Below are 14,837 nucleotides of genomic sequence, written 5' to 3' on the forward strand. Positions count from 1 at the left end.
TCAGTCCCACTCTTTTTAAAGATGCCCCACATACGTTTTTTTACCTCCAGAAAATTATTATACACACTTCGGTTCAAGCCAAAAAACTCTACACATTCCTGCTTGCCAAATCCTAGCTGCCAGTCTGCCAGTGCTAGTCAGCCTCATTCACAGACAGCCATTGAAGATGGCAGGCAGTCTTTAGGGAAAACTGGTCTCCCTTTGCAAGAGCACTGCCTTCCCTGTGTGTAACCCCTGTTCTTCCTTGTACTTTCACATAGCCAGAGAGAATGCATGAAGTTAAAGAAGGGTAAAATAGCTGCATCTTACCTTGCAGCCTCCATGAGTAAGAGAAGTACAAAAGCAGAAGGTGTGGTCCTGCCTTCGCTGCATTACCCTGCAATCAATTTCATGCCTACTGCTGGCAGCTGTGACTAAGGTTGTCAGGGTGTTGCTCTGCAATGAACATGCTGGAAGCTGTTGGGTCAGCGGCTCTCCATGGACTTACCTGTAACAAAGATGTGTCACAACCTTCTCAGGGATGTGAGGCCACCACAGGCATTATCTAGAAAATTAAAATTGCAAGATTCTTGATTTTTTTAAAGCACATATTCCCTTAACAGTCAAGGAAATCTCTCTCTTGGCCTTACCACTGCCACAGTGTTTTGATCTTAGTGCTGCTACTTATTTACAACCCTGCTGTGAAAATCAGTGTGGAAGGCTGTATTTGGACTGTGGCTGAGAAGATAACAGATGCCCCACTTGCCCATGTGGTCACTGAGCTATACATGTCTCGTACATTCCAAAAGGACCATGAAGAACAAGATGCTGAAAATATATCCTTATGTATTAGCCTTAGCTATGGAGCTAGCTTAAGCTGATATTATAAACAAGATTCCAGTCTGTACTTTGCCCAGTCATCTGTGTGAGCACTAACTGAATCTGTTTCCTGACCAGGTGAAGGAAACAATGAACAGGATATACCACCAGAATCGTAAAGTCCACGAAAAGACAGTGCGAACCACTGCAGCTGCTATCATCTTAAACAGTAACCCATCCTACATGGAAGTGAAAAACATCCTGCTCTCCATTGGTGAACTGCCTCTGGAAATGAACAAGTACATGCTCTCCATGATCCAAGATATAGTTCACTTTGAAATGCCTTCCAGGTACATTAAGTTCAGTATAAATAAATATAGCTCATCCTTACTTCTTCGCAGAAACCCAAAGAACACAGAGGTTCTCAATAATTACTACTGTAAAATTTAAATAAAAGGATGCCTGATTTTTGTGTCACTTTCAGATACTGGTATTTCAGAATAAATCTCTGCATTTTGATGACATTCATTTAATAGATATTCACATTTTCAGAGGTACAAATAAGAATTAGTCATCAAATTTGCATTACTGTAAGAAATGTTATCTGTTAGTTTTAATTATCTCATTGGGGCACTCACTTTTATATTTTAAGAACCAGCAAATAAGAACAATTTTAAACATCACAGCACTAGAATTAAAATAATCAAAATACCTCTTCTTCTCAACACCATTAATTTTGAAGCAAGACCTTTGCTTGCCTTTCTACCTATGGCTGTAGGGAGTAGCTGAATTTGAGAAAGGTTAAGTCTGAATTTTAGTGGGAAAATGTAAGGGTTTTGAAGACCTCCTTTGCTACTGGCAAATTCACCCTTTCTCAAATTTGATATTTCTACAAACAGTAATACCTTTGGTACTGTAACATTTTTGTGTCTCTGTGGTTTGTTTGTTTGTTTATAAATATCACAGCAAAACTGTTCGGCAAGTTCTGAAGGACATGCGTGCTCATAACTATGATCGCTTCTCCAAGATGGGCTCTTCTTCTGCCTACTCTGGCTATATTACACGTATGTAACCATGAAACTGCCTTTTAACCCTGTTTGTATTCCCAAACATTGGATTAATCCACTAGTTTAGTCACAGGTACCTTCTTTCTTTTTTACTTAAGGTGGTCCCGATGTATCATCCACATACAGCCTTGACATTCTCTATTCAGGCTCTGGTATTTTAAGGAGAAGTAACATGAATATCCGTATTTTCGACAGAAATGCTGAACTTCATGCCAGCCAGGTAACTGCCACACTGTGCATAAAAACTAAGCCAGTAAATGGTCCTCTTATTACAGCTTCTCAATCAATTCATTTACTTAAGACCATAAGGTTTGCTGCACTGGGGAGAGAACAACCAGTAATGGGAAAAAGAAACTCACAAGAGCCAATGAGGCACACCTTTGCCCTAACCAAAAGACAGATGTTTTGTTCTGTATCATATATCAGGTTCTGTCTCTGGTTAAAGCCTATGCTGTTTATCTGATGTAATCAGTAAAAGTTTGATGAGTTTGTAAAATCAAGTCCTGTGTTTCGGATATAACACTGAATGGAAATACAGGGTGAACATCAAATGCACAAATCAAAGAGATTTAAATAAGATGCCTCTGTTTTGGACTCTCTGTAATGTTGGCAAGCACATTAAATGTTATAAACCTAAATTTCTGCAGCACAAAAATTGTGCAGTGGAACATCTTTGGGGTTTCCTCCCAACTTTGTGGAAAATAGTCATATGAATAAAGGAAAGAATGTTTGAAAGAAAAGCAGGCTTGGGACTGTGATCTGTATGTGGGCAAATTCTGCCTACATCTAAAGGGAAAAAACATGCCATGAGATTATTTTATTTCCCATTTTTCTAGCTGCTCTACCTAGTTCCCTTAAGTCTTAACCTCATACTTTTTCATCCACAACTACATAAATAAGAGTTACGTTCTTAGACATTAAGAAAATGTGTAGGATTCTTAACAGCCTGGGACGGGCAGTTTTTTTGTTGATTTTGTATCACTGTCGCTTCTTAGGTGGTGATTGAAGCTCAAGGTCTGGAGTCCATAATAGCTGCAACTCCCGATGAAGGCGAGGAAAACCTGGACTCCTTTGCTGGCATGTCAGCCATTCTGTTTGATGTCCAACTCAGGCCAGTTACATTTTTCCAAGGGTACGGTGATTTAATGTCTAAAATGCTCTCAGCAACTGGAGATCCCATTAACGTGGTGAAAGGACTTATCCTCCTGACAGATTACTCACAGGTACTAATGGCACACTGTTTGCTTCTTTTTCTGTCTCCTAAGCACAGATTTTCTTTCTTTTCAACGCTGATAAACCTGATCAAAGTTACATAGGTTTCTCTTACTATGGGAGCAATAGAAAAGTCACAGGTATTAAAAAACAGAATAAAATTACATGAAAAGAAATTTAGAAAAAAGTTGAAAACTTGTATCATTTTAGAAAACAAAGTGACACTGAATAAAAGCAAATCCAACTGAGTTTCCTCTAGAAAACTCATATTGCAATCAGCTATGGCCTCCCCTCACACAATTTCTTGTGATATAGTATTCTCCCATTGGACCACCTAAGTCTTCCTCTTCACAGGCTTTCTAGAGACCATACGTCCAATTTGGCAAGAACTGTCAGGTGCTGCATGAATGCATCACTGGTACTCAAACTTTCCTAGATAGCTAACCTTCAAAGAACAATGCTAAGAGGTCCAAATTTCAAATGCTTGTTACTAGGCAAAACAAGGGATTAAAATGAGGATTACACAGGTTTTATGCAACTGTCACCCCAAATGGTCAGTTAATTTTATGCTTAAATGTAGACTCATATATAAATACAACTGGCTACATAATGTATTATTGGAGGACTAAAAACCAAGACATCTCTCTGAAAGTGCAAGACCCACATTTGGATTGATATTTTTGTGCTTCCTGTGCAAAGATCTCCTTAACCTGTGGATTTAACAGCAGCACTAGCAGCACTCAGCTCACAAAACATCTGCAGGCTCAGATTTTACTTTCTACTTTTCTGCTTTAATTCTTAGCAAAAAAAGATGCCAAAAGCAGATGATGAGAAAATCCACCCTGATCAAAATTACAAACATCCCCTGCATGACAGCTTTCCCCATCCTGAACTCAGCTCAGCCCCTTTGTAATGGTATTGTAAGGCTACAGGGCTTCCCATGGAGTGCACAAATTGGCTAACTAAAGCTCATTCCAACAATGATTTACAGTTCACACGCAGATTATGGGCAAAAACTTTACCATGACCTATTTAACAAACAGACTGCAGAGGTGAGAAAGACGATCATGTCCAGTCCGGAGTATACAAGCATGGTCTTTACAGAACTAAGTATTTCCAACTGCTGTGCATGCACCAAGCTCCATACATACCCTGCCTGAATCAGCTGGCTAGGCACCCCAAGAGCTCTGCCAGCCACTGGATTCTCTACTCCTCATCTTTGGAGGGAGAACCTTACAAAATCCTGGGGCACACCAGGGCTCAGACTGCATGCCATTTTTAACAACATCAGGCTGTAACATTTTCAGACACTGACTCTCTGGAAGCCCAGGCAGCACTGTGATGAGATGGGACCCCCACCCTGCTTTCTCTCTTGTGTTGCCACTATCACAGTTGCTGCCTAAGCTCTTTGGGACTCAAACAGTGGACACAACCAAAAGCGTGTGTTCACAACCAAAAAGGCACTTGTTCTTACCTAGACACTTCACAAAGCCAAAAATTGTTTAATGCACTGTTGAACACAGGTTCAGGCTGAGATGCATTTTAAACACAGTACATCTTTCTAAGAATGGATTTACAGCTACGTTCCAGGTCAACAGTACCACCAACACAGTTTTGGCCTCACAACCCAGTCAAGGTTCATGGGAAATGCTTTCAACTGTCAAGTGCCTGAACTGTGATTACAACTGTACCAGTAAACACTGTCAGAATGGAAGTATGAATGGTGTAATACTGGAACTGAGGAAAAACAGTGCAAGAGAGCAAGAATTAATCTAGCTTCTTGGTAGCTGAGTACTACCTCCACTTTCCCTGGCCAGCATGAACAGTCCTTGCCCAGAACATAAGCCCCTTTTTTTCATGCTGTTGACCACCAAGCCAAACATGGATTTATCTTCTTTCAAAGAAGAAGAACAGGCATGCGAAACAGTTCTCATTCTATGATACTGAAACTCAGTGTGCCACAGCTGGCTGCAGTGTGATTTCAGAACAGGCAAAAAACAAATGTGAGATACAGATAGCGCAGTTGAGATCAAACATCAAAAGGATAGCTTGGAAGCCAAGACTGGAACTTAAAAATAGGGCAACTGAATTGTTAGAAAAGAACGTATGTATCTGAGTTGCAATTTTTGCATTGGTGCAGCCTGATTTTGAGAAAAGTGATTTTAAAATATTAGAAAAGTTTTGCTCCCCTATTGCTTTTTATAAGGATCTTTTTGCACAGAAAGACCAAAACTGAGTTGTTCTCAAAAGTTCTGTCAAATCTCCTAAATAACTCCCTCCCTGGAAAATAGCTTCCTTTCATTAATTTTTCGGCTGAAGTAATTGCAATAGGCACGTTTTGGAGAGGTGATTCCCAAGTTGGTAATATTTCTTCTGAAGCTTACACTCCTGCCCCGCACCATTTGTAACATCTTTTCTCACATAACTCCACAAACTGAAATCAGTGTACTTTACAGCCATTGCAAGTTCTGACAGTGTGTTTGAGGGCTAAGAATAACAGTCCAGAAGTTATAAATTCCCTCTATAAAATAAACAGCTCTCATAAAACAGTTTTTGAGACTCCTAAGTCACCTGCATTAAAGTTCAGTAGTGTTTGTATTTCTCCTAGGCAGCACACCTGCCAGAAGCACAGAGAAATTAAATACTGTAATAATAGGTCAGAGAAACTATTTGAAAGCCAGACCCCAGTGGAAGATAGCCAGTTCCAGAAGAAGTGCCCGCTTCAGCCATCTCTGCATTGCATTACAGTAACACTGCCAGCACAGTACCAAAAGAAACTATATTTTATTGAAACATAGCATGTTTCAGCATTTTAAACAGTAGCAAACTACCTATTCTGATCGTTCGGGATCACATTTTCCACTGCAAATGGCACACAAAGCTCAAGATAGGAAGGGAAAGGAAAATACTGCTCCTGAGGAGGCTGGGTCTCTGCGATTTACACCTCCCATCAGCTTGGATTGGATTTGCAGGAGGCGAAGGACAGGACTGAGCTCTAAATAAGGAAATAGATGAGCTAGTAAAACAGAAGACAAGTGCTCCCTAGCTGCTTTGCTGGTTTCAGTGACAAACCTGACTTAATTCTAGGTAGCCTTTAAAGCCTTAAACTGTGCAGCCATTGCAAACCAAGCCTACTCTAATATTATTAAGTGCAATCTGACAATGCATCTAAGAATATCTGCTCCTCTGGTTTTGTGTACGTGTCTCTGCCAGATTGTATACTGTTACCTCCTTGCTCATTAACACACCCAATTCAGTCCCAATTAAAAGTGAAGTAAAATCAAGTAAAACAAGCTTTGTCTCCACACCTAAACAGACTGACAGGGGAAGTATTCCTTGGCCCATTGCAGTCAGTAGAAAAACTCCCTTTGATTTCAGAAAGAAATCAAATTCTAATTTGATTTCAACAATTCCAACTCATTATTTTTACCTTGGCGAAAATAAGAAATCAGAGCACAATATGACCACACTTGCTGGGGGCATGTGCGTTTATAAGTCACAGCGAGTCCACTGCATTCTTACATGAAATCTCAAGCCCACTTCAGCAGCAACTGACTGCCAAGTTGGTTCTGCCAAGAAGATTGTTCCAGAGTTTTTCTTATTTGCTCTATAAGGTGAATATGTATGGTTTTATGTATATTATTATTACGCCATTACTTACTATATCTACTGACTGAAATGGGCCAATAATATACATTATGTATATGTATATTATTACGCCAACCTAATAATCCAAGTTCTTGATTATGGCAGGAAAACTTGAATGCTCTGAATAAAAACCTCCCCTAATATTGCTTCTTGCTATAGGGATTAGCAAGCCAGAGAGTCTCTGCTTGTTTCTTTCTTAAATCTTGAGACAGTATTAGTTGGAACCACTGGGCTACTGAATTGCTAAGAAGAGAATAGGGACTTTTAAGGTGCCTGGTCATCAAAAAGGGGAAGGAAGTTGCATATTCACACATCCTACAAATGCCTGCAGCATTACAGGTGCTGAGAATATCACAGGCACAGAAACCCGGGAGGAGGGGCAATACCAGCTGGGAGAGAGGAGGTTCTGTACACAAGGAACAATATCAAAATAAACTTTTCCCAAATTAACAGTTCTTTTAAAACAGTGAATTAATCCGTTAGTTCTTAGGGAAGCAGGACAACTACATAAAGATCGCCAAGCTGAGTGAACCTTACAATCTTGGCTGTGTGTCAAAACTTAAAAGTAATGTCATGAGCCTGAGCTATATTATCACTTCCGAAACAGACTCCACGTGATCTGTTTCCAGTCCAGCCATAGAGGTTTCAAGAAGCCATGAACACACTTGACAGCTGATGGAAAAGGCAATAAATGCAAATTCACAGGGGCAATTAAGGCACATTAGTTTGTGAGTTTCGCCACCCAGACACTGAAGACATAATTACTGCCATATGGTGAGGTCAGAGCCATTACCCACTGCAAAACTGCTTGCAGCACTTTGCATCCTACTGGCACTACAGGGCTGCCTTTGGGTGTGCAGAAGAAGCCACAATGCACTGCACCATTGCTGGGGCTCCAGCACGGAATTTAATCCGATTTAGCTGGACTGCCAGCAGAGCCTCTATGAAGCTTGCATGGCAGATCTTGGGAGACAGAGACCATGATATTCCTTGCAGTGATACTCCTTGCAGAAATTAATGCCAGCTGGCACACAGGGGAGAGGGGAAAGCACCTTGCCTTAGCTTCATCCCATTTTCTAAGGAGCAAGATACCTCAGGGGTGTTTTTTCCATCCCTTCAGAAAAGCCCTCTATTCCTTTTTGTTCCTGCAAATGACAAGCAGCATGATCACAGCGCAGAAGGGAGTGAGGAAACCACTGAGGTCTGCAGTCAGTAATGGGGGGATACCTGTGCTTTCTAATGCCTCTAGGAGATTCAGCTGCAGTCCGGGCCAAGGGCCAGCGCGGAGTTCCTGGGTGGCCTGGCTATCGACATCTCAGGAGGGATGGAGTTCAGCCTGTGGTACAGGGAATCCAAAACCAACGTCAAGAACCGGTGAGATACTCCCCAGCACATGCTGTAGCTGTGGTCTATAGAAAGCTCAGGCTCCAGAGCCCCGATAGCATCATTGAGAAGAATTTAAATATAAAAGACCTTGCAGATAAGTTAAAATTGTAACGGTTATGTGCAAGGGAGAACATTTGTGCTCCTTTTTTCCATTCCATCTGGTTATTACCAGTTCACACTGGTCTCACCTGAATTTATATACCTTTACTTGAAGAACAGGCTCCTTTGTGGGCAGTTTTTATGTATGGGTGGTAGAACTGTTTGCAGTTTAATTTCCTCTTTCTTTATGAGTTTTTAATTAATTGTAATGCCTGAATTTATCTGCAGGGTAACCATGTTTATAGCTGGTAACACTGAAGTGGATTCCTTCTTTGTAAAAACTGGTATGGAAACCACTTTGGAAGTAGAAACAGCATTAGACTTCATCTCCACGGTGCAGTTTTCACAGTACCCATTTTTAGTCTGTATGCAGATGGACAGAGTCGAGTCTCCATTCAGGTAAGAACTAAGAGCACACAATTTCTGAGGCATCCTTCCAGCCAGCTGCTGAATCTGGAGCTTTTTGGTGTTCACAGCCACAAGAGATTAACAACAGAGGCCAACTTTCAGCCTAATTGCCTTTTTTTTTTTTTCTTGCCTAATTTTTGCCTAATTGCCAGCCAGTTTTCAGCCTAATAAAATGCCATATTTTATTAAGTCACCAACTTTCCTGAAGGCTAAACAACTGTGCAATAAGGTAAAAAAAGATGCTTTTCAGTAGCCAAAGACTAGTAATTGCATTGCCATGTGAGAAGCGGGGTTTACTACTCCTCCTAATCCCTATTTGCTAAGACATAAGGGTAGTAACATTTGCAGAGCCTGTGCCAGATTTCCATTCAGGCTTTTCTGATCCAGAAGATGGTAAGCCTGAGAAGAATGGATGAAGTTGAGGATCTTCAGAAAATCCTAAGAAAACAGTATCTGTTATTCTGCAGATACTAGAACATCTTCTGATTGTACCTACAGGTTGTGGAAGTGTAATCTTATCTGGATGTAAAGTGTTTATCTCTCTCTAGCCTCACCCACAGGGTACAGATTTTGCACAAATTTGCTAATGCCAGACCACCATGTTGTGTCTTTACAGGCGTTATGTGACTAAGTATGAAAGTCTACCATCTGGCAGACGGTACACTGCAAGGAGAGGGAAAGCAGAACTGTTGGCAGGTAATGAATACCCTCTCCATCAAGAAAATTCCAACATGTGCAGGAAGGTTTTCGACACAAAGTCTGATTCCTCCAGCAACTGGTTTTGAAATGAGCACCTGAGCTTCTGCTGCCCTGAATCCATGGCTCCCTCAATGACTTAGGCTTGTACATACCGTACCAACTTGGAGCTTGATCTTGCAAACTGCAGTTAATGGGAAATTTGCCATTGATTTCAACAAGCCAGGATCAAACTCTCAGTGCTTGCACAGTGTTTACATATTAACCTATATTTAAGACTTTTGTATAAAAACAAGCCAAGGCAAGTAAAGACCAATTTGGTAGTATTCCATGCACTCCCTTCAGGGTGGTGCTAGTTCTTTATTTTCACTTTTTTGTGCCAAAAGCAAAAATAGTCCCTCATTTTTCTTTGTTGGGGAGTATTGAAGTCCATGTTTTTGACATGCAGTAAGAACAATTATGATGTACAAAGAATGATTATTTATGAACATATTTTAAAGTACTTAGGTATTTTAGGCCTATGACTAATCCTTACTCAAATATTCAAGTACAATTAACATCTAAATAGGACCATGAATTCCTGCTTACTCAGTATTGCCTGTTTACAAAAAAAGCAGGTTTTATTTTACAAGATTTTAAAAGATTTTTCCCTTTTTTAAGCAGTAAGAGCTTGGTTATTATTATTTATCTTTTTGGGTTTTTTATTAACTGCTATAGTTAAATATAATTGATTAAAAATGTGTGGTAACATTTCCAGAAGTACTTACAGTTCCCTTAATTCTGAAATTCAGAAATCAGTGGTATAATTTCTGTAGTTATCACCATCAGCAGAGTTAAGCCAACACTGGTTGCTCTTCAAGTTTGGCTCCTAAAAATTTGTGTCCCTGTGTGTAATCAAGGCAGGTGTATTTCAAAAAATGAGCACCCACTAAGGCAATTCTGAACTATTACGAAGGAAAAGGTCCTGAAAGAAATCCATTTTGAATGCACAGTCTAGCAAAGCCTGCACAGAGCCAGAATATTTTCTTCTAAGTAAGTTAGGCTCATATTTCAATGTAAAAAAGTATTCATTATTCATACAAGTCCTCTGATTAAAATACTTACACCTTTTTGCTCGTTCAAGCAGTGTCTTCATAGGAGCTGTGTAAAAAAAAAACCAAACCCAACATTTTACATTTACAACAGCATTGCAGATTAAGAAAGAATATAGTTCAGCTTAGCTCATATCTTGACATGATCCATCTGATTTAATTTTATGCGACAAAGTGCGTGAGTTCTGGTCACAAAAATGTAAAATAAAAAGCCAGGAACAACTGTTCTTCAAAAAACCAAAAACCAGGTGGGAAAAACTCGACTGCCATAAAAAAAAAATACACATTCTTTTCTGTTGTGAAAAACCAATAGTGCAGAAATTGCAAAAATCAAACAATCAATGGGATGAAACAGACTGGTGGTTGTCTTTCCTGAAAATGCTGACACACTTGTAGTCAAACAATAAATAAAACAGGTAAAAATACAGTGTGAAAAACATTGGTTTTCTTTTCACTCTTGGTTTTTGTCTGTTCCCTTCTGGGTTGGGAAAGCCTTTCATTGGGCAAGGAATGGTATTGATAGGAGCAAGAGAAACCATGTAATTCACCACCACACAGGAACCAATAACGTAACTTGAACACCTGTCACAGCACTCTCCAAACTATCAGGCTGTGACAAGGTCTTTTTACCACTTCATACCAGCATACTCTTCATACAGTCCCTCAGCTGCCTTCACCTCATCCAGGACATGTGTTTTCTCTGCTTCTTCCTCGGCTGCTCTCTCTTCATTGGCTCTCAATCACTGAACAGAATCAGCCAAAGCTGCACCTTATCTACATCAGCCAACCCACCGCCCCTGAAACCAACCCACAGATGTATATTATCAATGCTAATTAACCCAGCTTCATTCCTCTACAAACACTCACTTGTCCTAGGTTCTCCTTCTAGTCAGGAGGCAGAGGTATCTCCATCTGGTGTAGAGCCCAAGCAGGATGCACCACATGCTGGAGGTGCCTGCCTAAATCCTCTGCCCAAAGGAAAGGTAAGACCTAGGTGCCCCTCTTCAGTGGCAACACTCACCAGAAATGAGAGGCCAGTGATACCAACACTGCTGGCAGTGACACCAGCCTCTAAGATAACATGGCTAGCCTTGCTAGCAAACCTGCTCCTGATTCTCAGCCTTAAATGCTCTCTTTCACTCTTCTGCTGAAGATTTTACACAACACCCCATCCCCAGGCATTCCTCCTCCCTCAAAAAGGGGCAGTTTCTCCTTCCTCCCTTCCAAGCCTCCTCTCCCACTCCCCAAACACAGCCATTCTTCTTTCATCAAGGCTCCCACAAAGCTGTCTCTTCTCCTCAACATCCACGCTCAAAGCCTGCACCCTCTATTTTCTAGACACTGTTTGATACCTCCACTACTGTTTTAGGAACTGAAACTGAAGACAAGCTTTTGTATTTGTTATTAATACTTGGTATTTGTATCATATAAGACAAAAATAAGAGCTAAGTATTCACACGCCTAGGAAGAGGCAGTCTCCTCCTGCAGTGATATGACACCCTAAACATAAAAGGTGGACAAAGAGTGGCACAAAGAAATAGCTATCATCACTATTTCACTTGTAGGGAACTGAGATATCATCAGATGATGACCTCAGTCCATATCCTAATTTGCATTAACACTCTGCCAGGCTCGCCCATGACTTCACAACCCAAAATCAGAATAAAAAGGTTCTAGATAATGCAATTTCTATCGGTATGGTCTCTCTCTGATATCAGCAATCCCACTGCAATGCTCACCCCCTCTCAAATCTATCAATTCTAAGAGCTTTCTGAATGTGTGCCTATAAAACAGAGCCCTTTGGCACAGAAAAACAATGTACTATCGGTGCTCACTTTTAAAAAAGCATAACATATTTTCCGATTACAAAAGATAAACTGGCTATTGCTGAGTATCTGCCCAACACCACCAGGTGTGCTTCTCTTTCAAGTGAAATGCAGAGGTCTGTTTAACATAAATACATCAAGTCTCCCAGAGATACTGATCTGTGTCTTTTGCTTTTTTTATTTACTCATCAAGTAAGCTTGTTGAGGAAAATTGTGTGCTCACCTGCACTTTTGAAAACCAGTCTTTCAGAATGGGACAACCAGCCTGTAATAAGGGCAACTCTGGGGCTTCCACATCTTTGCCAACATCCCTTGAAACTAAATCAAACAGAACCTCTGAGGCCAACGTTGCTCCTTCAGAAGTGATACATGTCCTTTGGATACCCCCTGGTATCACAGCAATACACTTGCTTCTGAAGCCATCTGACCCTAACAGCTGGACATAATGGGGATTCCAGAAGGGGTTTAGTCCAACAGCTGGGTAATGGAAGGCCATGGCTTCCTTATGTGGGCTCCATAGCTACAGAAACAACAAAACTGACAATCTTCTAAAAATAAGGTGAAATTAATATATTGCTTAAGCCTGCATTTGAAGTGAAAACACACTCAGGGTTACAACCAAAGCAAACACTATGAGCATTTATCAAATCAGGGGAGGTTAATCACAAATGTGCAACATACATCTTTAATGATGGCTATTATATGTACTTTTAAATAATCAGCAATGGTTGCAATTAAGCAGTAATTCATGTGTGAAATGTAGAGAAGCAAACAAATGCTCGGTCCTTTCTAACCAGAAGCCACAGAAAGAACAATGCAATGATAATCCAGCTAACTCCAAAAAACAACCAACCTGCAAAAGAGATTCTGAAGTTTTCCCCTTAAAACTTTCAAAGAGTGCTAGTTTTTAAAGAGTATTTTTCATATATGCTTAAAAAATATTCAAATTTCAGGATTCAGTTTCTCACTTCTAAACATATCCTGGCGCAGAAAGCACAAGGAAATATAAAGATCAATGGTCTGGAATGCAGATCTCCTCACAAGGTTATGAAGTAAGCCATCAGTGCAATACAGATTAGCAGATATGGGGACCAAACATCTTTATTTTGTAACATTTGGCCATAAAATGCTGGTAAAATGCATCATTTCCTACCAATAATGGATACCAACCAGTGCTGCGTGGGTATAATTAAGCATGATCTCAGAATAGCCTGCAATCACACTGACAGCATCTTCCTTTCCCCTTGTTAGTGGGAACAAGATTATAATTTTAATTATTTTACTTTTAATAAAATTAATTTATACTCAGTGAAAGGTGCAGGAGTTAACACACATGCAACAACTTGTAAAATACTTAGCCCAGATTTCCAATGAATACATGTTACTTATAAAGTCAACTCTGACTTAATGAGAGCATCTTCTAGAGAATTTGTCTGGCTACACCTCACAGAAGGAACTGCAGTCTTTAAATACGGACATGTTTTAGGAGCTACAAGCCCATGTAATGCATGCTGCACTTGTATCTTACAACACAGGAGGATTTGTTAAAAATAGCAAAATAAAAAGAAGTCCTGGTTCTGCAAGGTTTTTAATCACATTTTCAACTTGAACTGTGTGCCTTGTCCAGCAGAGGTCAATGGAAAGCAGGGCAGTGGCTGAGCTGGGCTGGCAGCCACTATTCTGCAGTATTAGGTTCACATTTGGTAACTGGATGATAGGTTCCTCAAAAACAAAACAGCTGGCTAGACTAGGGATACAGTTTGGGTTTGGCAAGCAGATTACATGTTCTCAATAGCAACAATCCAAGATGACAGCAATCCTAAATAGTTGCCTTTTCTTTTTTTAAAAAAAGTGGTTTGTTTTATCCTGGATAGCTTGCTCACATCTGACATCAGGAAATTATCTGCTTCTCATTTTGCTTTGTTCCCACTCCTGAAAAAAAGTGCTGCATTTCTAACTTTTGGTCTCATTCCTACCAGTGATGTTTTAAAGACTATTTAGAAACTCGTAAGATTTTTTTCCACCAATCCTTGAAAATCCCAGATAATTCCACCTGAATTTTCAGTTTAATTTAAGGTATCCTAAGAAACCCTCTCACTTTAATTTCAGTGGATTCTTGTAGTGTAAGGCGCATCGCTGTTGGACAAACACTGGCTGCAAGACTGGACCCCTTAGGGGAAGGTGAGAGGCCATGTCTGTCACTGCATTTACTTTTCACCTCTCTTTTGTAGAGGTTTCAGCTTAAAATGTCCACCTACTGTGAGAAACCAGCAGTGCTGTGAAGAGCTCATTGCAGAGGTCCACTGAAATAAGGCTCCAGGAGCTGTTCTTGGAGAAAAGTAAAGGACCAGTTCCCAAATTTTCCTGTTGACAACCCCAGGTCCTTTTGCAATTTCCAGCTTCTCTAGTTTGAACAAAGTGATCTAAGGCCTTTTTCTCTGCTCCACACACCCACTATTAATTTGGTTCTGTTGTGGTCATCCTTTGATCTCCTGTGGCCACCCAGCTTGTTCTCATGAAGCTAAGGCTGTCTGGCTGTGTTGTCCCCCAGTTCATTCCCCCCTTTTCCTAATTCTTCCTTTCAACATCTATTCTCCTTCCACTTG

At 40.4% G+C, this 14,837-nt stretch overlaps 1 protein-coding gene across 3 annotated transcripts in view; it reads left to right on the forward strand.

The window, feature by feature from the left end:
• LOC119144497 (microsomal triglyceride transfer protein) overlaps window positions 1-10,492 on the forward strand; it is a 28,014-nt gene extending 17,522 nt beyond the window's left edge. For all 3 annotated transcript variants that reach the window (XM_037379996.1, XM_037379984.1, XM_037379992.1), the window contains 7 exons: window positions 937-1,148; window positions 1,765-1,862; window positions 1,964-2,085; window positions 2,861-3,088; window positions 7,975-8,099; window positions 8,439-8,609; window positions 9,235-10,492. In XM_037379996.1, the coding sequence (XP_037235893.1) occupies window positions 937-1,148; window positions 1,765-1,862; window positions 1,964-2,085; window positions 2,861-3,088; window positions 7,975-8,099; window positions 8,439-8,609; window positions 9,235-9,403 (1,125 nt within the window). In that variant the 3' untranslated portion in view covers window positions 9,404-10,492. The remainder of the gene's footprint in view (window positions 1-936; window positions 1,149-1,764; window positions 1,863-1,963; window positions 2,086-2,860; window positions 3,089-7,974; window positions 8,100-8,438; window positions 8,610-9,234) is intronic.
• Window positions 10,493-14,837: the final 4,345 nt, after the last annotated feature.

Source organism: Falco rusticolus, chromosome 1 (genome assembly GCF_015220075.1).
Source record: "Falco rusticolus isolate bFalRus1 chromosome 1, bFalRus1.pri, whole genome shotgun sequence".
Classification (NCBI taxonomy): Eukaryota; Metazoa; Chordata; class Aves; order Falconiformes; family Falconidae; genus Falco; species Falco rusticolus.